The sequence below is a fragment of the Xiphophorus maculatus genome, chromosome 3 (assembly GCF_002775205.1).
Source record: "Xiphophorus maculatus strain JP 163 A chromosome 3, X_maculatus-5.0-male, whole genome shotgun sequence".
Taxonomy (NCBI): domain Eukaryota; kingdom Metazoa; phylum Chordata; class Actinopteri; order Cyprinodontiformes; family Poeciliidae; genus Xiphophorus; species Xiphophorus maculatus.
Genome location: NC_036445.1, coordinates 2,533,502 through 2,559,190, shown reverse-complemented (window position 1 = coordinate 2,559,190; position 25,689 = coordinate 2,533,502). Strand labels below are relative to the sequence as shown.

Here is a 25,689-nt window from a genome sequence, read left to right as displayed (position 1 = left end):
CTTTTTCTTATATAGCTTGTGGCAAAGTGCAAACAGGACTTTGTATGGAAGACTAACATTTATTCCATCAATAGATTCTGCGGCTCCCCTCAATGTATCATGGGCCACTTTGCTGTTTCTCCTTCTTCTCTCATTTCAGGTGGACAGCCATGTCTTACGGAGTTTCTTGCTGTGTTTCTTGGTCTTCATGATGCTGTTTGGTCACTAATATATATATATATATATTAAAAACCTCTGAGATAGAGGTGGGTGGATCAATCTGAAATATTGATAATATCAATACCAAGTCATTATCTGTATCAGATTGATACTTTAGTTTCAGATTCACTGTTGATTTCTTATTTTTATTTTTGTATTGTAGTTTCTCAACTCTGCCTCAAAATGAATTTTGTTTTGATTTGCTCTCAAATTGTAATATTTTGCACTTTGTTTATTTAGGAAGAAAGCTCCCAAATCATGTCAATATTTTATTAAATGACTGTTGACACCTTTAAACTCTGTCCAAATATTTTCCTAGGTTTGAAAAAAAACATAAGTCAAAGAAAAACAAGAAAAAACACCTTAAGTTCAGATGTTTGATGACATATCAAATTTAAATAAAATGTATTGATATAGGTCCTGCATTGGATCCAAAATATGCAATAATTTGGCATCTACTCTCGTCCAAGGGCTTTCAAAGTGCAGCTGCATTATATGTACAATTAGAGTAAAAGTTATTTGTAAATAATATTAGAGTAAAAATCCAAATGGCTGCTTCAATTTTCATAGTTTTATTCGTAAAAATAAATTTAACTGTGTATTCCAATTCTTTAACTTCCCAATTACGTCCGCTTTGTGTCGGTCCGTCACATGACATCCTCTGAATAATGTGACATACTGAGAAAAGGTTCAAAAGGCATCAATACTTTTATAAAACACTGCACAAATCAAAAAGTCTGGCATTCCCACCTTGCTGGCTCTGCTGTGCCTGCGGGAGGAGAAACTGGGCTGGAGACGGAAGTGTGTGACCGGGCACCAACACCAGCTGCTGAAGCTGCAGCAGCTGCTGAATGTCCTGTTCAACAGAGAAACAAGTTCATAAATGTTAGCAGGCGGGAATTGACTCATATTCACAAGGAAAGGATTTCATAACGGAAAGGCGTGTTAATACATAATTTGTTTTTATTGGAAAAAGAGAATGGGTCTGGATGAGGAGAAGAATGATATGAACAAATAGGTGAATCAGGATGAGTTGTTCGACTGACTGAAGGCCCCTCTCTGATCAGGAAATGTTCGGGACTGGCGGTCAGTACCTGGGCTGTGAGCTGGATAGGCTGGGAGAGTGTGAGCTGAGGTGGAGGAGGCGGGACAGAGACACTTTGGGTGTTTTGCTCCTGTGTGCTCTGTCCCTGTGCCTGGGACTGAGCCTGCTGCCCTGTCTGTCCTGTGTGTTGCTGCTGCTGCTGCTGTTGCTGCTGCTGCTGCTGGGCTTGCTGATTTGCTGCTGCAGCTGCCTGAGCTTGCTGATTGGCTTGAGCGGCAGCATGGGCAGCATGAGCTGCATGGGCTGCATTGGACTGCTGCACGGCGGCAGCCAGGAGCTGTGCCTGAGCCTGCTGCAGCAGCAGCTGTTGCTGTGCTGGCAATAAAGCTGTCAGCTGCAGAAAGAAAGAAAGAGGCAGGTACAGAAGAGGAAAAGAGCAAGAAGTTAGGATGAAGAAGGGAAACAAAGTGTTCAAAAAGCAGCACGAGTAGAAGCAAGCGAGGTAAAGGCCTAGCAGCGCGCACGGATGTGTATTTGTTAGTCTTACCCCTGCTAGCTGTGAGCCAGTCAGCATGAGCTGAGTGTGTTGCAGGGCTGTCTGGGAAGGGGTCGGGCCGTGAGATGGAGGAAGGCCTGGAGACATTTCTGGGCACTCATCCATCTTATTCTGGTTTAAAAACAAAGATCATATGGGGACAAATGTAGAAGAAAATCTAACAAAAAAAAAAAAAGCTGGTGGTGATATCTAAACAGTGAAAAGAAAATGGTTAAACGTAGAGGCTACTTAGGATTGAGATTAAATTTAAAGTTTTAGGACAAAAGGTTAATAATCTACTGATCTGGATTTGTGAACCTGAGTGGGGTTAGTTTGCTTTCTCTGAGTCAGTTACAGTGTTATTATTTAACCATAGTTGAACTGTGTTTCCAATCTGTGTTTGCTCAGCACATAGGGATGATATTTTTTCTCCCAGGTCGGGGCATGTTTGGACTGGAAGACCAAGCTTCTTCCAGTGTACTGATTTGCATATCTCTCGTGGTATGAAAACGAAGTATAATAACTTGGTGAAATGAGTAATCTCACAGACTTATTTAATTTATCATTGGGCTTAGTGACAGCAGAGAGCCTTATTGCGCTTTTTTTGTGAATTTGTTTACACCGAAGACAGGGCGGAGAGTGGACACATTGTCAGCCTGACCATCCGATGCAACAAAAGAGCAATTCAGAGCTTAGAAATAAGCACAAAGCTTCAGCAGCCATACTGTCAATAAGCCTACAGCGTGACGCCAGGATACAAAAGATGCACAAACTCTGAAGCAGAATCACGCAACGACATGCAGGGGCAGCTCGTTAATACTGACACACAACAGTTCGCTCACCTTGCTGCTGTTCAGGTTTGGTGACAGAGAAAAGGGGCTGACTTTCATCGCCTGAACCTTGGAAAAATGAGTCAAACACTGAATTACATAAACAACCTGAACAATGACTGTTGATATTATGGTCTGATATCCAAATGCTTTTCTGACCAAATGAAGGGAGAAATTTAGAGATTTTCTTGGGGACATTTTTCTAAATGCTTTCTGTCTTGCTTTAATGCAAAATCTCAGCAGGCACACTTTACAAAACAACTTACATTTTATTTCAGTCCAAATTATTCAGACACAATGTATCACATTTTAAAACCTTGTTCTTAGTACATTTATGAGTAGGAGAAACCAGAAGAAGAAATTTACCTTTGTAACTAAATTGTTTGTGCCACAATTATTAAAAATATCCTATGAAATGAAAGTAATTCAGACATTTTGGTAATTTTTCTTTTACTTTTTGAAGTATCTATTAACTTTTCATTAGTAATCAGTGGCTACATATAAACTGAGGTATAAGCTAAGAATAAATGCTATTTATCAAATGTACAAATGAAGGGAGAACATGCCATTTAAAAGAAGCAGGAGGATTGTTAATCTTCCTAAGAATAGAAAGGACCTATCTTGCTTAAAGTTGCTCATAATTGTGTACAGTCAGATAAAAAACTTTAAAAACACTGAAAAGTAACAAACAAAACTAGAACAAAGCTAAAAACTATCTTCTCATCAAGCAGACTGAGAAAGAAGGCAAAGAATGTAGATACAAAATCTACACCAAGTTTCCAAACAACTATTAGATGCTTGCTGCATGTCAACTGAATGCATGAGAGAAATACGTTTTTCCCCCTTGAATCACAAGCATAAACATGTAGAGCTCTGATAGGACTGAGTTTCAACTTTTTAGTGACAATCATTCCTGCCTGCTGTGAAATACGTTGGAGGATCCGTAATGCTGAGGGTCTGTTTTTCTTCCAAAAGAGCTGATTCTTTGAAATGAATAGATAAAAATCTAGTTTCCTAATAAACTAGTAATGGGTCATATATCATTTGATTTTTTGTCAGGGCCGGGATCCAAAACAGGTACCAAATAACTCTCTTCTCAGTTCCCAACCTAAACCTTTTAGAAAAGAATTAGGAGAAGCTCAAGAAAAGATACTCAGGACTCTGGATGATCAAACATGGTTTCATACAGACCATAAATATTCATGTTTTTATATAAAAAAGAAAAAAAGAAAGTATTTTTTTTGTTGCGCATGCTAACAATAAACTAATTTTAATTAAAGTAAGATGTAGGGTTTTGCTGTACAATAATTTATAAACGATTGTAGATTCGAAACAAAAAGAGTCTGATGTGTCCCTTATTGAAAAACAAATTAATACAACTTCTTACATTTTAGGTAGATTGTTTTCTGTTCTCTTCATTATTAAAAAGTTTAGTCTGTTTAACTTTTTGTCTATCCTCAGAAGCAAGAGCAGGATATGGATCACTCTTTATTCAAAAGTTTCATGAATGGATTTTACCCAAGTTTGTTTTTGAGTAAAATTCTCAGAATATTTTTGGTCCCTTTTACTAAGAAGATTAAAACACAGGCAAAGAAAATGTGGGCAATGATGAGCAAACTCTTTGTGTTGTATGAAATATTTTCTTTGGTTAATCTTGTTTTCATTATTTGTCAGTGAATTTATCATATTAAAATAATAAAAATGTGACTACATTTACACCATTCTCAATTTGGATTGTGAAATTTTGTAGAAGAGCCATTTTACTAGCAAATGGGATTCTACAAAGTATTTATTACTGTACACATAATTTCAAATAAAAACAATTATTTCTTATTCATATCCCCCCAATAAAAAAAATATTAAAACAAAAACTTTGATTGGAAGTGCTACTGGAACAAAAGATACTCTTATTTGATCGGTTGCTGGACATTTTTACCAAAATATTGTGAACTTTATTGTAAAAAAACAAGTTCAAAAATTACTATTTGGAGCTGTTATCTCATTAAGCAGATCAGTTTGTAGGTAGAGGAGGCGGAAGATGATTGTAACGATCAGAAGTGTAAGACCTACCTGGTGATTTGATTCAGGTCCATTCCGCTCTGACTCTGCGTAGGAGGCAAAGGAAAAAGTGATAAATCTCATCTCCAGCGCAGCTCTCTCTCTCTCTCTCTCTCTCACACACACCAGTTTACACAAATACTTTCCAATGCCATGTTTGTTACACATCTATACTAAAGGAGTAGCTATTTATCCGAAATAACTGAGGCCGATCCTACCTGTGCCTTCTAACGGTGAGTCAGCCCCGACTTTCTCAACCTCTGCTGGCTTTGACATCCTGATATCTGCGGCAGGAAAGACACGAGTAAAATGTGTCACAGAAGAAGAAGTGCAGATGATAGCAGAACATGTAAGTGACCAGAATCTAGATGAGAGCAGGGGAAAGCGGAAGGCCAGGGCGGCGATCTCCGATGTGTTGGGGTTGAGTGTTTTTCAGGTCACAGAGAGAAGCCTACACACTGTAAACTTAAACTGAATCATTCACAACTATACATCCGACCCACATTCATTCACTCTTTCCAAATAGTGGTTGAACATAGGAGTGGGTTGACCTAAAAGTGTTTGCTTGTTCTAAATTTAACCTGGGTGTTTTCGTGGGAGTAAAGGAGCTCTGAAAATGTCTCATGTTGTTTGTCATTCATCACAAGACCGCATCACTTTCTGGTTCTTTTGTTTGGGACAGTCCCAGCGGCGACAGTCATGAATAGGGCAAGGCTGCAAATTTAAGTCTTTGCTTCTGTTTGTCAGGACAAAAGTGGAATTTAGGCTTGGGAAGACAGGGATGGGGATGTTTGAGAGGAGTTTACGCAGAATACAAAGGTGTGTGTGTCTATAGATGCGCCAGTGTGCGGTAACTTATGTTTGGTTATCAGCCTGTGGCATTATCTGCTACAAAAGCCTTTTTATTTATCTGAAACCACAAACTGTAAAAGAAAAACTTTTTGTTGTGTCCATTTGAAACCATTTCTCCCCCACTCTCTTGCTCTACCTTCCCTTAACACAAACACACACTCACACACACCCACGCCCACACAACCCCCCCCCCCACACACACACACAGAGCAACTTCCCTTTTGTGAAAACATGCAAATCTGCCCAACGATCAACTAATTATATCTGCCACCTGCATAATAAACTCAGTCTCCCTTCTCATGTTCAGCCTCTCTTCTCTCCTGGTTCTGTTGTCGCACATGATGCCTCGATTTCATTTATATTTCTCCATGAAGACAAATGTGACCAAAACATGACCACTCGCTTTGCAAATGGTCAAGCAGTTTTTCCGCCACTGGGTGGCAGCAGCGACACACCGATTCCCTGACCACTGCTGACCAGATGCCCTGTTTTAAGTGAGCCAGCCATCAGTCAGATGTCACCTCTACAGCTCAGAGTAATTTCGCCTCATCATTGGCTTGGGTTCACATTTCCTGCCTTGCTTGCTCTCATTTCACACTTATGCACTGAAAAACCTTAAGTATTCTTTAATTTTTCTTTTTAAGGAAAGTATTTTCATAAATTATGGAGACCTCACATGTAGTTTAATTCAACTCAGTTTAGTCTAATTGAATTTTTGCCTTCTGATAGCTTAATTTTACTCCTTATTACTGTCAACTCTGATCAAACCAAAAGAACTGAGGGACTTTCAGTTGATAAGCATCATTTATTAATAGTCATAACATTTCCTTACAATTGAATACAGAAAAGTAGCAGCCAAAGCAGGCATTGATTGATGCATGGTCACTGCGAAGATGATTATTGCTTTTATAGCTAAAGATGTTGGGCTCAAAGCAACCAAGTCTACAAACAGAATGTTTGTAGACTTCTTAAAAAGTGTAAAGGTCTAAATTTCAGACCATAAAATAATTAAACATGGTCAGACAATAGGCTAAAAATGACTTTTTTATGTATCTGTGTGTATTCATTTCTTTGGACTAAAACCTTTAAAAAAATAAGCTGTGCCAAAACTACAAATGTCATGATACGGAGATGCAATAAGTCTCATCTTAGGGACATTTAGGTTCCCTAATAAAATAGTTCAACCTGTGAAAATGACTTTCTGGCATAAAATTATGTTTAGGTCAATACATTTATAATATTCTTATTTCACTCCACAGGCTTCTTAAATCACTGGACAGAGATATAATAAAATATAACTTGAGAGCAGCGATTATAATCGCTGTAATAACCATCATAAATTTTACTATCTGGTGTAGGACGGCCTTGAAGCGTCATCAAAATGCGTTCGAGTCACATAGCACAGCTCAAAATCTGTGGTTGTTAAAGTTATTTTAAATATACTTAAGCTATTGAGCAGGTTATGTTATCTTTCATGTGTCTTATCTTTAATTAGTAATGATCTTAGAAACTTTTAAATTAACTTTCTTGAAACCCTGAACAGCTGAATAAAGGAAACATTCAGGCGATGATCACCGCAGAACAAATATGCAGCCTGACAGAAAGTTTTATGCAAAACTTTTCAAAAACATTATTATTACGACTTTAAAAAACACAACACGTTTTAAAGAGTTGGAACATTGATTTTGATATTTAATTTTGCACAGGTTATGCTTTCTTTTCTTTTGAATAGTATGGCAGTTTTGAGTTTCCATCAGTCGCTCAAAAGCAAAAATAGAGCCACTTGATATTCTGATACGGCTCATTCTTTTGAAGCACCACTTCACCATTGTAAGTTGAACCCAGACACAGTTAACATTTACATCTGTTTTCACAACATGGGTTACATACTGGATCAAACCAATTAGCTATGCCGATTTGATGCAGAGCAACTCTATGTAAAAAATTCAAACTGGTTGTAATTTTTAAGCATAGATAGTTAAAGCTGCTTGTCCAGATGTAGTTCACATGAAGTCAGTGCATCACATACGAAAAGCCAATACTGAAACCAAACCAACTTGGTGTCCATCCAGCGTCAGCAGAATCCAAACAGAACCCACATACACATGTTGGCTGGTTCCTGGCTGGTTCCCTGCAGCAGCAACATGTTTGTTTTAGTGAACCAGATGTGAGATCAGTCAGCTTCAGAGCATGCATGAATGTCTTTAGGGAATGGAGGAGTTTAGGTGACGATCTGCTTGAGAAGCTCCACTCTCTGCATGACGGTGAGGGCCCACACACATGCGTGCAAACCAACATGCTGACTGCAGGATTTTCCTCAAAACGTGGAAGCTAATTTGGTCAGGATGCAAAATTAAGGATGCTGGTTAGTCTATTTTCAGGGTCAGTTTGTGGTTGTTCCCATTTTACATACAGTAAGCCCCCCTGTTTTGGGGACTTTGTGATGGCGGCTATTAGGGAAATATGAGAAGTGTCCACTGTTGCTCAATTTCTGCTGAAAACCACAGAATTTGCCCCAAAATAGCATCTTCCTCTTATTTACAAAAAAACTCACCACAAAATTGGTAAAAAGACACAAACGTTACTTTAATAGCTGCTCGGATCGAGACGTTTGGAGCTTACGGTCACAAGACCAAAATCAAGCGGATGAAATGATGCATGTTCTTCTCGTCCATGTGTGCAGCAGACGGGGAAAAGGTGTGTGCCGATTCATGGCGTGAAACGGCCTGCAGACGGTAGCATGGCGGATAATGTGGTCAGTAATATGGTGGCGGGACAGTATATCAAGATGCTGTGTACTTTTTCTCACTTCCCCTCCCGACTTCCCCTTGTACCGGGTTGAATGCTGAGTGCTAAACCCGACATTTACTGTCAGTGTAGCTATTAATATTAACCTGCTCTCCCTCTCTCACTCTCTCTTTCACTCCATCTTTTAAAAAAAACTGCTTATCTTTAACAACACGCTGCTGCGTGTTCAAACACACAACTTATTTTACCCATCACAATAAGTTAAAGACGATAGTATTAGGAGCAAGAAGATGCATATTTCTGCACAAACACAATGAAAACCAGCAGAGAAAAACTTTTTTTCTTAGGTATCTTCAGTGTTCAGGGGGTTTGATCTGTGACTTCGTGAAGCCAGAAGGCGAAACCAGACGAAACGCTTAACCAGATAAAAATTAATGCTGTATAATCCTGTGTCATGAATAAATGATGCAACAGAAAGGAACGAGGAACAACGCAGTCTGTGCACAGTCTGGACTGTTTCTGTTATTCTCCTCTGGGTATTTTGGCTCAGATAAACTTCACTGCAACAAGTCTGAGCCCCAAAGCCCTCACCCCACTTCCTGAATCAGCTTTGGATGTGGAGTTATTGAGATTATTGTTCAATGATTAAAAAAATAAGAAATATAAATCCAACAAGACTCTCACTTTAGCTGTAATAAAACAATTTTTTAGCATCAGGAAGAAATTTAACTCCTTTAACCATTTAACCAACTAAACGGAGCAGTACGTAAACTATTATTGAATATTAAAATAAGACGAGAAAATATTTTAATGAAATATCAACGTAAGAAATAAAATAATACAGAAAGATGCGTAAATTAAAACAGACGTTGCTGGTTAATGATGAAAGTTTGCATTTCATCATTGATCATTTGAACGATTTGCAACTTTCAGCTTGATAAAACAGTTAAACATTAAATAAAATAAACTCATAAACAGCCTAATGTGATAACTGAGGCTGATCCCAGGCTCATGTTTCTACATAGAAAAATAGAAACATTTCACATATTATAATACAACCCTAACCCTAATGTAAGGATTTAAATGAATCAATTTTAAATGAATATTAAAATTTATTAGTTAATTTCTAATCTTCTCAATTGAGAAATTGTTTCACCTTTACACTCAATTATTGAGCTCATCCTCCAGTTGTATGCAAACACAAGCAAAATAACTGCAGACTCCGTTATCAGAGCTTCTGACATAACTTTCTTCTTTTACCAGTTTCTACCTTTGCTTCGTCTGCATTGTTTTCCACTGTGTTACAGTGAAACTGTTACTGTTTGCTGCTGTCTGTGCGGCTGATGTGTCACCGTGATGATCGGAGCAATTTCTCCGAGGCCGCAGAGAGTGACCACATCAGGGTTAAGATGTGACTGAGCTTTTTCAAATCCGTGAATCACCCTCTGATAAAAGGTGGCACATCAGCGCATGAAAATTCGCAACATGTTCAACAAATTGAGTCTTGACGACGGGCACGGAGAAAACATGAGATAATTGACATTTGAAAAATTGATTTCTGGTAATTCGTGAGTCAACCAGCAGCCCTGCTGTGTGTGTGTGTATTGGTGTGTGTGGGTGCGTGTGTGCGTGTGTGTGTGTGTGTGGGTGTGTGCGTGTGTGTGTGTGTGTTTAGCCGGTCAGCTCAGGCTCTCTGTCACTTCTCGCAGCCTCTTTTGACCACCTAACCGAGGTTGTGAGGTGAGAAGAGTTGCAATTCATTCTGCTTTCCTCCTAAATATTTTTAACTACTGAGAAGGAGGATTATTTTAAGTGTTTCCCCTTTTGATATTCTGTTTCTTTGTTAACGTACCGACAAATTAAGGCTGGTCAAAGCAAAAGCAAACCCTCTGTGGCATGCAAAGTTTATACCACTTTAAAAGTTGCATGAAGCCTTCCTTATCAGTGAAACATCATTGAGGTAAAACCCTAATGCTACAACACTTGAGAAAAAAAAAAGAAAATGTTGTTGACGGTGCAGCACATTTTTCCATCCTAAATTGAATTTCCACAAGAATATTTAACATATACCATTAATTTAAAGCATGCACGCACATGAACACACGCAGGGCAAGTCAGGTGACCTTTCCCTGCGTCCAGTCCATCCTTTCACCTCTCATCCTTTGATGTTCTCTAATTAGCTGAGCTTGTTGGACCCAGTGGCATTAATCAACAGCCTAGAGATGACTCTTCCTCACACACACACAGTTCCCTCTTCCTCACGCCTAATTGGTCTTGGCAAATGATGGGCAGCAACGACAGAGAGCTGCACAGACGGCCACTCACCTGGCAACCACATACTGGAGAAGTCCTTGGCCGCTATCGCCGCTGTCTTGGTCATATCTGTGTGAGAGCGTGCGTGCTTCCTAAAGAAAAACTCTCACTCGCCCTCCCCGTGCCGAGTGTATTCAATCATATGGTTGAATTACTCCTCCCTCCCGTGCCTGCCTCTCTATCGCTCTCTCTCTTTCTGAACCAGTCCACACCCCCAAGGCCCCACCTCCTCCCCACATCCTGCAACATAACAGGAAGTAGCTCTCAAACGAATAGGAACTCAAACACAGAGTGGAGAGTAAAATACAACACATGCATAAAAAAAACTGAAAAAGAAAGGGGGACACGGCAGAAGAGAGTGGGAGAGAGAGTGAGTGAGCGAGCGAGGAGATTGATCAGATAGATTGAGGTGAAAAAGAGGGGGATGATAAGTGCCGTCGGAAAGTGATGGCGCGGCTGGAAACAGCCACTCACACACACTCGGTCACACACACTCCTGTTAACCCGCTCACACATGCGAGCTGAAAACAGCAAGCTTGACGAGTTTATGACGGATGGCTTGAACCCTGACCCATTGTACTTTGGGCCAGGGTACTTTCAAGAGAGAGCTCTTTAAAACTTTTACACCATCACAGTTTCTTTCGTCATACCTGTGTTTATATTTTGACTGAAGGGGGCGAGAGGGGGCACACGGGTGGGCGTCCGGTGGTCTGTCAGCCCCCAGCAGCAGAACAAGTGAGACATCCTCAGCTAAGTTTAACAATCTAACCCAAGCGGAAGGAAAAAGTCAGTCAGTACGCTCACTGTACCACTGACCACGCCACACTGAGGGCTGCACACAGTGACACACCACAGAAACCCACACTATGAATCTCTACACGTGACGGGTACACGGGGCATGAGTGGAACATTGCAGATAAAAGTAAATATGAGCCACTATCAGCGCCACCCACTTGGATTAAAAGACCTAAACCGATAAACAAGTGAAAAGCTAACGTCGAGGAATGATGCTGCGGTTGCAGAACGGCGCGTTTCAGCAGGATTTATTCTCACCAGATTCTCGTATCTGAATGAGTCAGTGGGCTGCTGTGGCAGTGAGCCGGAGCGGCCACAGGGTGGCACTCTTTGTTCTTCTAAGCCGGGATCCGGCCCCTAAAGAGAAAGGTCGAATCACTCCTCCCTGTCCCCTCTCCCTGGGACTGAGTTCACTAATTCAAAAGCTAACAGCAGCAGAGTTCTCAAGTTTAACCTTATAAATACTTTATGTGGTGATTTACAACAACCCCATGTTCTGCAGGACACAGTGCCGCACTTCAGGTGCTCAGTTAGAAAGAAACAGCATTGTTTTTTTGGCTGGATCCCATTTCTAGGTTTATCCCTCCCAGGTTTAGAAACAATTATGGCGCACAAAAGTTTATAAAAAATTACAATCGATTAATATTTCAATGTTTTCAACGCTTGTTGACCGCAAACATTTTTGTACCGGTGCTTTCTCAAAACAATGCCTTTAAAAAGAAAGGTCTTCAATCATAAGAGGAACAAAAGTGTTACAGCAGAAATGTTAGAGCACATTTTTACAGGGAATATTAAAGAAGATACATAACTTTATTTTTCTAACAGTCTGACGTTAAATCAGACAAAACCTTTTCTGTTTTAAGTCGGTCAGTATTACCAAAATTATTTCTATGCACTAAATGCAAGAATAATGAGAGAGAGATTTTAATACGTTCTGTAAATTCAGACGTTTACTTTCACTAAAGTCAGTGTCTTTATACAATTTGGGGAAGCCCATTTGATGATGTCATAGGGTGAAACCATTGCTTCCTTGTGTGTCTTTACAGGGAAATTAAAAGAAACCAGTGAAGCTCGCAGGAAGAGAACTGTAGAAAAACATGGGAATATCCGACCATCAGGCCAGAAACTGGATGTTTGTCCCACAGATAACATGGTTTTGGTGTGAAATGTGCCTTTTTATTTTATTTTATTAAACAAAAAGTATTTTTCATAATTGCTTTAACCGTTCAGCAATAAACTTTAACCATTTTCTGCAAATCATAGTGAATATAAAAAGATTCTCTCTTGTTTGCTTTATTACAAGAAAGGCACACAATTTCCAATTTGAGAGTGTTTTTGAGGTCAAAAATAAGTTCTAGTTTATTCTCAGCAACAAAAGAACAATGTGTTTTACTCTTTCGATAAAAGCAGAGGTGTGTTTCACCGAGCTTGATGTTCAGGTGCATCCATGTCTGCTTTTGCAGCGAGTCACTGGGCGTTAGTGGTCATATGTACTATGTTTAAACAAAACAAAAAACATGATTAGTCAAAGAAGAATGCTTTGTGTTGTACCAGATACTTTCCTTTTTTCTTTTGTAAGTGAAAATGTCAAACCAAAAAATGCTTAGAAAGTGTAAATCTGCTTGAAGTATCTACGAAGTTTGAAATTTGCTCTATTCTTGTATTTCACAAAATCATAATCCAAAGGCTGCAAAAGATCCCCAAGCCGCACACTGGACTATTCTGCGATATGGACTTAAAGATTTATCACAATGTGACTTTTCTTTTAGGTAACTATGGCTGGCACTGCATGGCACAGCAATCAGAGCCCCACAAACACAAATACTGCTCTTAAAAAACATTCATTCGTAATAGGCTTCTTTAGGACACCAGTCACAAAAAGAAGTGTGAATTTTAAAACTTATTTATATTGATATAAGTAATATTTCCAATAATACAAACAGTTTTGGTTTTTTTAAACAAGATTAATCTAAATTTAGCATGAAGGATAAATTAAATTTCTTATCACAATAAATAATAAACTATACAATAAATCCCCGACACTACACTGGACACGTCATTAAAGGCCAAAAGTTTTAACTTACTGTATCAGATTTGGAAACCACTCAGCTGGACCAATCAGTGACAGACGGTATTTTAAGGGAGGTCAGGGGGGCGTTTGGTGGGTTCTTGGGTCAGGGGTCACTAAGGCAGCCTGGCTTTGGCCGTGACCTTTGCTCAGACCAAAACCAGCCCACATAAACCAGAGTAAATATGCATGAATGCATAGTTGATTGAGAAACTCAAACAAGCTGTTGCAGTGAAATTACACAGCAAGCAAAACGCTCACAACTTAAACCACACAAGGACTTTATTCAGTCATTTACACTTATTTATTCAGACCGGAGCCGTGAGCCAAATCCACTGCCGAAACTGATTTATACCAGCTGGAGATTTCAAAGCTTCAGCTGTTTATGGTGAGAATTTGCTCACTACTAAAAGTTGTGTTTGTAAAACGGTGAACACAAGCACGCAATCTGATTGTGCGACTCCAGGGAGGAGGATGGGAGGAGGCTGGAGCCTCTGGAGTGCCATCAATCACTCCACTGTCAAAGAATGAGGGAGAGGCAGGGAGGGAGAGTATTAGATGCTACAAAAAGAGAAAGAGGAAGGGGGAAACTGCGAGGGAAGGAGGAAGGAGATGTAAAGGTGACGGGGATGAAGGTGAGAAGGGGATGAATAAAGAGATTGGAGGGAGGATGTCAGCTGGGAGGAGGATGTTTGTATAATGGGTCATCACAGGGACATTTCAAAGGTCTCCAACTGGTTCAGTATAGCGCTACGGCGAGGCCCTCCTATATCTACCGCAGCCTCGGGCCTACAGCACACTCTGGCTTTAATTCATATAATCCATCACATTCCTCTCCTTCTGGATGGGGACAGAACGGGGCTCGGACACGAACCCCAAGTCCAAACAGTATGACTCGATTATACAAAGGGAGAGATTTAAAATCCACTCCCACGTCCAGGTGTGTTTGTGTGTAGCTCCACGAAGACTTGCAGGATTATAAACAGTAGCTCTAACAGTATGCGCTCTACAGAGGTTGAGGTAACCTATGGGACGCAGCAGGGGCTAAAACACACTAACCCTGCTGGTTGCTTTGGGACCGGCGCCATCTCAACCACATACACCTTCACAACACCTCTTCCTCTCCTCTCCTAATACTTCTCAATTGCTTCTCATCCTCTACGCCCTCTGCCCCTCCATCCCTCTTCCTCCTCTCTGTAGCATCTCGGCAGCCCATTGGGAGCCAGGTTTGTCTAGACAGACACTGCTCTCTCCCATGGCGCGACCAAGGTTGAAGCTCAAATCTTTATCTCTGCTCGCCTAACCCTGGCCTGTTCTTTAGGCACAGGAGGGAAGGGACTGGCAGCACAAAGGGCCATCAAGGCCACTAAACTGCTCACTGACAAAAGAGGCTGCAGCAAAAAGCCATCCACGCTCTGCTTATTAAAATATGTACAGATGGACATCAAGTTGCTGTGGTTTCAGAGACCTCTCCCCCTTGTGGCCGCTGAGGGACATGGCAACGTGGCTATCAAATTTAGATTTGTTAATTTAAATTTAACCTCCTGGCGATGATGATGCTAAGAGGGATTCTTTATAAGGTCAAGAAAACTATGGACAACCCTGACCATCCTCTTCATGAGACTGTCTTGGGAAAACAGAGTTTCTTCAATCAGAGACTTTTTCAGATTCGCTGCAATATAGACAGTTACAAGAGATCTTTCTGCTAACAGTAATCACTAACTACAATAACCCTTCGAAGGCTTTGAAAAAGTGAATTACAACAACATTTATCTCCTTTTGGGATTAGTAAAGTATTTTTGAACTTGAATTTGAAATTATTTAGACAACAATAAGTAGAACTGCAACTGAGGAAAAGAAGAACTAAAACTGAGTCTCGATGTTTTTCTGTTTACAAACGATTTAGTGTGTCTCTGCAACACAATTAGGTGCAAGAGGAAGTTAGAAAAAAGCCCATTAAATGTTGTGGGACTTACTGGACTACATTTTTACATAAAATGCAATGTTGTCTGAGTTCAAAGTTAAAAAAATTAAAAATCGGCTTACCCCTGAAAGATTGACATCTTTTCTGGAAAGTCATCAATTTCAACCTCAAAACCCAATATGGCTTCCAAACACATAAAACGTACAAACACCTACATTAAAGATGTGTTTAAAAGCATTTCTATCAGTTTGCATTCTCAAGAATGTGTATACTATATAGTAGTAAAAGCATTACTTTTTATTTTTTCTTTCTTTGAATGACTAAAATTAAATAACAATTTTATAAAATGTATTGTAAAGTGGAAAAACAATTATAGCCATAAGTGACACTGACGTCTGTCAACTGTGACTCATGAGGTTTTTGAAGCAGCAAATTTTTTAGACATTAATTTATTGGCAAAAAATAAGTGTTTTTAGAAGGAGTTGAGACCCAAATAGAAGAATAAAAACATGCCAAATTGGAATTTAACATAATAGATCTCCTTTAAAAGAAAGTAATTACTGTCCACTTTTGCCACATACTTACTCAGGATGAGCTATTGCCTGAGATTCATCAATAACTTTTTACCAGCCAGCCATTATTACTCCGTTAAATCAATTAAACGAAAGTGAATCCAACCGGATTTAAACTAACTGCATGATTTAATAGGAATTGACTAGTTTGAAATTGACTGAATCTGGAATCAAGTGGATTCTATGGAAGTAAGATATAGAGTTAGATGGTATATCTTTTAAAGTGGTTTGATATATTTGTTATAAATAGGTATTATCTAAATAAAAAGAATTGAAAAGATTACAGAACGTTTTAGAATGACCTCGTTCACAATAAACAGCACATAGTTGCAAGTTACAGAAAAAGTATGTCAATTATTGTTATTTTTTTACAGAGCAGTCCAAAGTTCAAGTACAGACACTGATTCCAAGCTACATATTGGAAGTATTTAAGATTAATAATCTATTGTCCTGAATATTTGCTTACATTCCTCCCTGGAACATTACCTTCTCTGCAGACGGAAGCTCAAGTTCAGAGATGGACTGAGAAATGGTTTATTGGATTCTGACTTTTTTTTTTTTTTACCAACCAGTTGAAAACTTGTATCTTTCTGTAATCAGTGAACTTTATTTAACTGCTACCACATTTCAGTAACCACAGCTGTATGTGGATTCTGTTACTGAGGGGAAACTAGTTTGCTGTTTTTAGCTTCAGAAGAAACACAGAGACTCAGATAATCTTTTCTAAGTCAACGCATTTGCAGTTCATTCAGTCTGTGAGGGAGAGCAACAGTTTAGCAGTTAACAGGAAGGCTGCACAGAAAACTTGCTTTGTTTCATCCATTGTACGTTTGAATCTCTGTTTGCTACGGATCTGCTGGATTATCAAACATCAGCCTCAGGTATCAGAAAATGCTGCTTTAGTAACGCTATCAGCTACCATAAGATGGAAAAAGTTGGTTTAAAAGATTTTCCCTTTGCCTTAAAATGTTAGCAAACCCCTATTTTACAGCATCTGATCTCTCACACGGCATCATGACATTGCCTCTGCTAATATAAATAATTAATGATGGCTCATGGCAGGAAGGCTAAACAAATATATTTTTAATTCTCCTCTTGGCTCCTTACATGATAGTTCTTAAAACAAAATTGGAATCGACTAGATTTGGTTTTGGCAGTTTGAAGATGTACCAAACCCAGAGATTCACATAATTCAGATCAGAACATCTCTAGTGACTTCAGCTGTGGTCATCTTCAGCCTAATCTTCATCTCCTCTTCTTCTTCTTTCATGCCAAACCCTGTCATCATCATCCTCATCAGTGTCCTGCTCTCTCTTTGCAACCTTCCTCGTCTTTCCTTTCACCCAGTTCAAACTTTCTCCTCTCCTCCTCTGCCTCTCTTTCTCCCTCAGACCTGCTGGTCAGCAGCAGCTGTGACATCACCGGCCACCGTTCTCCGCTTGGATTGGACACTCGGCCACGTTGCCAGGCAACAGCAGCGAAAGGTCTCGGTGAGAGCGTGCTCGCTCGTGTGTGCGTGTGTGTGTTTATGTCTGTTTGTAGCTTCGTGAGTGAAAGGTGTGTGAGCGATTTTCCTCGCCTTGCCCTTTATCTGTGCATGAAGAATGATCAGAACAGATATACCTCCATGCTTTATCACAGATCAAAGCATGTAGATGATTGGGCTGCCTCGGCGCCATCCTCCTCCAACGCAGAAGAAGAAGAGGGATATGTGTGCGTTAATAAAGAAGAAAGATGGCACAAGTGTGCACGCGCGTCAGTGTCCAACTAAATGAATGCGCATGTTGGTGTTGGAAATGGGTATATGTCTGTATGCTGTGTGTGTGTGTGTGTGTGTGTGTGTGTGTGTGTGTGTGTGTGTGTGTGTGTGTGTGTGTGTGTGTGTGTGTGTGTGTGTCTAAGCCCCCGGGAGCGGGTGGTTATTGTATCTGACACAGCGGCTCTTTCTCGCGCCTCATATTTCTGGGCCGATCGATTCCTCTGACTCCCGACAAGACAATAATCGCACCTCCCTCTCTCACTCCATCACAACCATTATTACTGACCTCCCCAGGGAATGAAAAAGGGTGGAGGAAGGGAGAGATGAGGAAGGAAGGAAGGATAGAAGGAAAGGAAGGAGTCTGAGGAGTGATGGAGGGGGACGCAGAGTTGACAAAATGAGAGTAAGGTGATGAAAAAATGAAAACTGGGAAAGGACGGCAGCAGGAGTCGGCCTTGGATGGTGCTGAAAGGAGAGGTGCTTGGAAGTTGAGATACGGTGATAGAGGGATGAGCTCTGAGGGAAAAATACAAGACGAAAGATGGGGTTTGATAAAGTGGACGGAAGAATTAGAAAAAGACAAGCGATGGGGAATATGGTGAGAAACAGGAAGGACAATAACAGGGAGAATTAGTGGAGAAAGAGATGAAGGATTCACACTATCTCCTTCTAATAAAGGAGAGAACAGGAGACAGGGACAGAGGGAGGGAGACGGAAAGCAAAGAGAGGTGAGGAGGGGGGTTAGACTGAGGTGAAAGAGGTAGAGACAGAGAAATATAGAGGAACACACTCAAAAACACCCCTACACACACACACACACACACAGAGTGATGGCTGTGGAGAGCTGTGGAGGTCAGCGCTCAGAAATATTATTAAATTGACAAGAGCACAATAGTTGATTGGCAGCCTGACTCCTGCACCGCCATTCAGTGGAGAAGAATGGAGACGCTCGCGCTCACATGGATCTGCAGTTCTTCACAAGAATCAACACAGCATGTAGACACACACACACATGCACACGCGCACCCCTTTGTCTGTGGAGTGTGTGTTTGTGTGTCTGCTTTGAATCTAGATGACAATTATAGCGATTGGCTCTCAATTTAAGGGAGTTGCTCTTTGACCCCATCACCTCTCTGGGCCTTCTTCACACATTTTCTCCTCAACGCTCCTGCCTGCCTCTTTCTACAGATTCACTTCCTCCCTTGTTCCTTTTCCATACTATTCCATTTCCCACCTAATACCATTATTTTTGCAAGAACAGACTCTCCTCATGTTGCATTTATAGTGAGAAATATTTGTTCAATTATGCAGTCAAATGGATGTATTGTGCAAAGAGGTGAAAGAGGGATAGGTAAGAGAAATAAGAAGCTAAGGAAGGGGGTGATATAGGTGGTGGTGAAGCAAACTAGAAAAGGGGGGCGCAAGGAAATTGGTCTGGCTAGCGGAACAGCTTTTCACCTCTCTCTCCCTCTCTTTTCTCTCCCTCCCTTTCCTCCTCTCTCCCTCCCTCTATTCTGCTTTGTATTCTGCAGAGATGACAGGGGGAAAGCTTTATTGCTCCGAGTTTGTATCGATCGGGGCCCCTGTGAGGGGGGAGGCCGGGGGACGCGCCGAGCGGGCCCTTTCTCAATGACGAGGCTCCCCCTCTCCTCCCAGCCCCTCTCCTCCTCGCTTTTCCTCCCGACTCCAAAACCTTCTGCTCGCTCGCCGGCTCACTCTGAAATTCAAATTCGAGGTTGGAGAGCTCAAGAAAGAGAAACTGGATGAAAAAAAGAGAGAGAGAGATGGAGGCGTCTGGCTTCTCCCCCTGACTGAGGCCTTGAATGAAGCTGGGATCTGATAAGGAGGGCCCACAAACACAAACAGGGGGAAGAAATGGGAGGAATAAACGAGCAAAAAGGAATAAATCAGCTCCTGTACTCCTTCTTTTCTCCCCCTCTCACAGTAACTGTCCTCCTCCCAACCGTATCCCCACGCTTTTTGTTTTTTTCCGCTTGTGTATGGTGAGAAGGAATTTGTTGACAGGTGAAGAATGAACCGGGCCCAAGCATGCATAAAGCTCCCTGTTTCTGTCCTCGTTAGAGGGACAGCAGGGGAGACTGTACCCACTGAGTGACAGGAAAAAGCCCCTGAGGATGACGCTCTGTAGCATGCTGAACTACTTCAATGAGCGCAAAAAGGAGGAAACGCATCTCACGCCGACGTACAAATAGCAAATATCAACAAACAAGTGACAAGAAAGGGGAGAATTGAAACAGCAAAATGCCACTCCTCGCCCCACTCTTCTTCTTCTTTTGTGTTGAAGAAGAGATTTGAAGACGAGGCCAGCTAATCAAACACTTGACTTCAACATGGCTGGATGAGGGGGCTATTTATCCGTTGATAGGATGCGCAGCGTTGCAGCAAGGCAGGGACTGAAACAGATTGTGTGTCACAAAGGTTACAGGGTTCAAGTTTATGACCACAGGGCTAGATGGAGGTCAGGGGTTGTAGGTTCAACTCCCAGCGGGCAAGGAGAATCCCCTCTGTCTCCCATCCAAACATCCCTCTCCCACTTAGTCTGATCCCATGTAAACCTGGGGCTGGACCGCCAAAGCACTGGCAAACAAATACACACTCACAGCAATAACTCAGTGGAACATATTCATAAAACTCCAGCACGCTCGTACAATTCAAAAACAAATGTTTCCCTCCTTGCGGTTGTCTGTTTTTTTCCCCACATTACCACTGATCATGTAATTCCCAGCCCCCATCATGACTGAAACAATCGCTGCCTTCTCCAACTCCATCTCACTTACTCCAGAAACATGTCAGGGCCTCGGATATCAGCAGCAGCAGATGTGAGTCAATGTGACAAATTCCTGTAAACAGTGGATACATACACTATAAATATATATTGTCATTGATATTGCCTGTGTGGTTTAGCGCAGCTCCAGATTGAGTTCAGTGATAGAGTATACATCAGAGACTTGTGCTGGATACTACGCGTTTGATTTGTAGAAAGATAGACACATACGTGTGCCACTGCACACACTCACATGGAAACACACACAGGCACGCACGCACACATGCACACACACCAATAGTACAATAACCTGCAGGCCCATAACCTGCCTTGTTGGCTGGATGGGTAAATGCATTATTAAACACATAGGATTTCATATGTAGAGACAGAAAATGAATGCTGCACTGCTGTGGATATGCACTCGTTCCCTTCAGTTTTCACTATTCTGGACCAAATTTACTCACTGCTTTTACCTCATACATGTTACTCTGTTAAATTAATAGTTAATAATAATTATTAGTAAAAGATTATTGCTCTTTTTTTCTGCAAAACAATTTTTTTCTTTACCATTTTTCCTGTTTTTACTCTTAGCAAAATTCCGACTGCTCCAGAAAATAATTTAATAATAATTTACATTTTGATTCATATTAAAAGACAGAATCTTTGGCAAAAATGTTTCATGTGTGCTGATTAGCCAGGCTGAACATGGCGGTCACACTTGACAGGTGAGGCAGGAAAATTGTCTTGTTACAATGCAATGTTCTGCTGGGAGACAAGAGAAGCTGGCATTCATGTGGCTGTTACACTGACACATGCTGCCCACCTAAACATAGCAGAGCATACAAAGTGCAGACCACCTCCATGATGGCAGTCTCTGACAGCACCCCCGCCCCTTTCCAATTCAGCAGGTCAACTTGAACTCGAACAGCAACTACTTTCCAGAAACGGCTCAATAGAGGGCTCACAGGATTGATTGGCCTGGAGTACAATAAAGGGTCCAAAATACCGATAATATCAAGTCAGTATCACTATTGGACCAGTTTAACTTCCACGGCTTTGCATGGTCAAACTTCTTAGTACATCAGGAAACTTGAAGAATCAACTCGACTCCTCAGGTCCTAAAAGAAATATAATTTACATTCAGAGGCCAGACAGTAAAAGTTGAGGCAATCATGCTTTTCCACTTTTAATTTTATGTTCTCTTGACAATTCAATGTTTTTTTTTATTAGTTTCTAATTATCCATACAATTAAACATTTCTTTTTATGTCTCTATTTACATATTTTGTCACAGAGCAGGTTTCTTCAACACACTTCCAACTTGATTCTTTGACAGATGTGTTATTTGTTGCAGAAATATAGACAAAATAATAATTAAGAATATATATATAACAATTAATAACCAAGATTGTCTTACAACATAGATGTAAACAAAAGATAACTTAATCTGATTCGTCACATTCGAAAAGTGGTTAAAAAATAATTTTAAGAAACTTCACTTCATTACGCCAGACAAACAAAAGTTATATCCATCAAGCCAACCAGTTCTTACTTTCTTAAATTAATTGGAGCATTTAAAAGTTAGCAATCACAATATTTTCAAATGTGATAATTAATTCAATATTTTAGTTACAAACCAGCTTAAGCATATTCTAACAGCTTAAAGAAAAATGCTTATGATTTACAAAAATGTTAAAAAATGGCCACAATACGTTTTAATTCTCATTCCTCGACTCTGTAAAGGAGCATTTTGTGATTTTCTTCTGTAAAAATGGTCAGATAAATAAACTGTCCTTTACTTTCAACATGCCGCCAATGGAAAATATCCAGACCATTTTTGTGACAGCAATAAGTGACAGTGACACCCCTCAGCAGGTCAAGTTGTTGTTGCTTTTAATGGTAACACTGTACGTGTTGTTTAATGAAATGTTCTGCAGGAAATCAGGAGGCCCCGACATTCATGTTGTTGTTATGTTGACATATTCTGCCCATATGAACATATAAAAAGACCATGACCACATTCATGACTGCAGTCCCTGACAGCTGCCCACCTCAGCAGGTCAAATGTTCAGTCCAAGTTGTTCTGCCTGCGCAACTTTTGGTTGGTGGCTTTAATATTTTAGTTTTGTAAATGTCTGATAGGGTCAAAAAGATAAAACAGAAGATCCTCTAATTAACAAAAATATAAATCTTAATGTGAGCCATGTGTATCTGATAATTGCTCACGATGAGGGTGAGCAAGAAAAAACAAAACAACCGTCGGATTAACCAAAGGGCCCACACACGTGGAAGAGTTGAAGGGCAACTAAACCACAACACGAGCGCCGTGTGTGTTTACATCTGCAGGGCGGGCAGGCCGAGCCCCGACTCTCACGGTAATCGATGAACAAGGGAGGAAAGGGAGGCAGTGGGTGAGGAAGGGATGTGTGTGTGGGGGAGAAAATCGGTAAAGAAAGCAGGTTATCTTTCGTCATTATGGGAGGGGGAATCCCCATCTGGAAGGGGGGTGGGGAGGGCCTGGTGGGTGAGGCGGGGTGAGGGAAGACCGGGGGTTCATTGATAAAAAGGGAGAGAGGGGAGAAGGGGAGACTATGTTTGGCATCGAGAGAGAGAGCAGACAATTATCTGTATTGATTAGAGCGGCCCAGTACTGTGAAGACTGAGAAAACTATGACTGGATCAATAGAGAGGGAGAGTCAGAGAGGAAGGGAGGGAGAGGGAGGTAGTTAGAGGATAGACAGACCAACAGAGAGAAACAAATGACACAGATAAAGAATACGTATAATGAAAAATATGAAGAAATAGATTGTTTGCTGGGCAAAGCAAAAGGCAAAGACATGAGGTGGCACAAAAGTTAAGAAGGGAGTCTGGGGTCAGGGAGTGAGGAAAGGAGCATCAATAAAAACATTAAGAGGTGCATTATGCTGTTGATGTCATTCCTCTTTATCATTGATTTGTTAGTACAGCCACAGAGTTCATTCAACAAGTCATCCAGTGCCCTCCCATCACCACAACACATGGCTGCACAGAGGAAAGGGAGGAGCAGGAGGAAGAGCCTAGAAAAGACAAGAAATACACCAAGAGCAACTTAAACTTGACCACTGAGTATAAATAAACTTGACTCACTCCCTATTAATCAAAACGAGGGGGAAAAAAAGTTTCCTCAGTTTTTACTGATGAATTCTAATTTCCCTAATCATGATAAGAAAAGTATACACCATGTTCCAAATTATTATGCAAGTGATATTTTCTCAGATTTTCTTAAATTGTCAATGCAAATGATATATATATAATTTTTAAGTCATGAACTATTACAGTATAAATCAAATTTTACTGAACAAAGCTCCCCATGAGAACAGTAAATTTTTCAAAAATAAAAAACTCAAAATGCACTGTTCCAAATAATTATGCAAAGCAGATTTTCTAAACATTTTATGGATTATAAAGAAATGCAAACGGTCATTCTTTGATTGTGCAGCATTAAGTGGTCACATGTACTAAAATCAAAAGCTATTTCAATCAAAAACATCTTAACAGACCGAGTTACATGTTAACATGTTACCCCTTCTTTGATGTCACCTGCACAGTTCTTGCATCCATTGAACTTGTGAGTTTGTGGAGTTTCTGCTTGAATTTCTTTGCAGGATGTCAGAATATCTTCCCAGAGTTGCTGTTTTGATATGAACTGCATTCCACCCTCACATCTTCTGCTTGAGGAAACTCCAAAGGTTCTCAATAGGGTTGAGGTCAGAGGTCAGAGGAGGATGGTGACCACACCATGAGTTTCTCCCCTTTTATGCTCATAGCAGCCAATGACACAGTGGTATTCCTTGCAGCATGAGATGGTGCATTGCCATGCATGAATATGATTTTGCTACTGAAGGTTCAGCTCTTCTTTTTGAACCACGAAAGAAAGTGATCAGTCAGAAAGTCCATATACTTTGCTGAGGTCATTTTCACACTTCATGGACTCTCAAGGGGCCGACCATTGATTCTCTCCACATGATTTTAGCCCAAAAAAAGACTCCACCACCTCCTTGCTGACGTCACAGCCGTGTTGGGACGTGGTGGCCATCCACCACCATTATGCCTTTATCTGTACAAACCCATCTTTGTTCTGAATCAGCCACAAATCTCTTCAGAGTACGATAACGCTTCAGTTTTTGTTAAATATCTAATGTTTTCATATCTTGTCATACGGCACTACACTATGTGATGATTTTCGTCAGCAGAGATTCTTTCTCTTTCCCATATTGCTTGAAACCTGTGGCCTGCTTAATAATGTGGAACATCCTTCTTCAGTAGATTTCCTTTAATTGAGCTCACCAGACAAACTAATCAACCAGCTCTCTGAAATTAATTATAGTGATTCAAAGAGCCCTGGCACACAATACCATCTATAAATTTAATAGTAAAGTGAGTGAACCTTTTGAAAATTTGTCTATTTTATGATGCTTTTTTAATTATGTGAATTTTCAAAGAACCAGACAGATGTTTCATTTTTTATTTAAAACCTTTAAAATGAAATCAGTGACATTTGAATCAGATTAAAGAGAAACCTCACTTTAATTCAAACATCTATGCTGTAGTTTCAGCTACACATTTACAGTGACAAATAAAAAGTGAAATGAGAGGCACACATAACCAATGATGTCCTTCCATAAACACAGATCTGTGTGCATAGAAGTTTGAAACTTTCCTGTGTGCATAAACACACGCAACAAGTCAAGCGTTTACCGTTGAGGGTTAACGTAATTTCTTTTCTGCATAAAATAGCTAAAGTTTCTGCTCTGCAGAGTTGTTTGAAATGTTTTGTTCATCTGTTTTTTGTGTCAAATAAAAGCTAAAAATTTGAATAAAGAATTCATGGAAGTATTAATGCCTGCTTTTGCCACAAAATAAATACGTAAAATTAGGCCAGCAAAAGGCTTCAAATAAAATACTAAATGCAAAAGGACTTATTATCATACAAAATATGCATATTTGCTAAGTTAAGATAATACATGAAGTTGCAGATAAGAATAAAGTAAGACTGTGAGCTGAAGAAGCCGGTTCAGCTCTAAAATGTGTTGAACTTCCCATCACTAGTGAGAGCAGTGCTCAGTTAAAAACTTATAATGCCTAGGACATTAATATTAATGTAAACATTAATTACTTAATTAACATTAAGTTCAACATTATGATTTTATATTAAAACTAGTCCGTTTA

General features: G+C 40.2%; 1 protein-coding gene across 3 annotated transcripts in view; it reads right to left on the bottom strand.

Annotated features, from left to right (window-relative positions):
- pou2f2 (POU class 2 homeobox 2) overlaps positions 1-25,689 on the bottom strand; it is a 60,776-nt gene that overhangs the window by 13,418 nt on the left and 21,669 nt on the right. For 2 of the 3 annotated variants that reach the window (XM_023331171.1, XM_023331173.1), the window contains exons 2-6: positions 4,885-4,950; positions 4,679-4,713; positions 2,621-2,677; positions 1,791-1,910; positions 949-1,054 (exon numbers count right to left, since the gene is read on the bottom strand). In XM_023331171.1, coding sequence (XP_023186939.1) covers positions 949-1,054; positions 1,791-1,910; positions 2,621-2,677; positions 4,679-4,713; positions 4,885-4,950 — 384 coding nt within the window. Of the gene's footprint in view, positions 1-948; positions 1,055-1,790; positions 1,911-2,620; positions 2,678-4,678; positions 4,714-4,884; positions 4,951-10,591; positions 10,699-25,689 lie in introns of those variants that run through there. The other variant, XM_023331172.1, reaches the window with a different exon arrangement.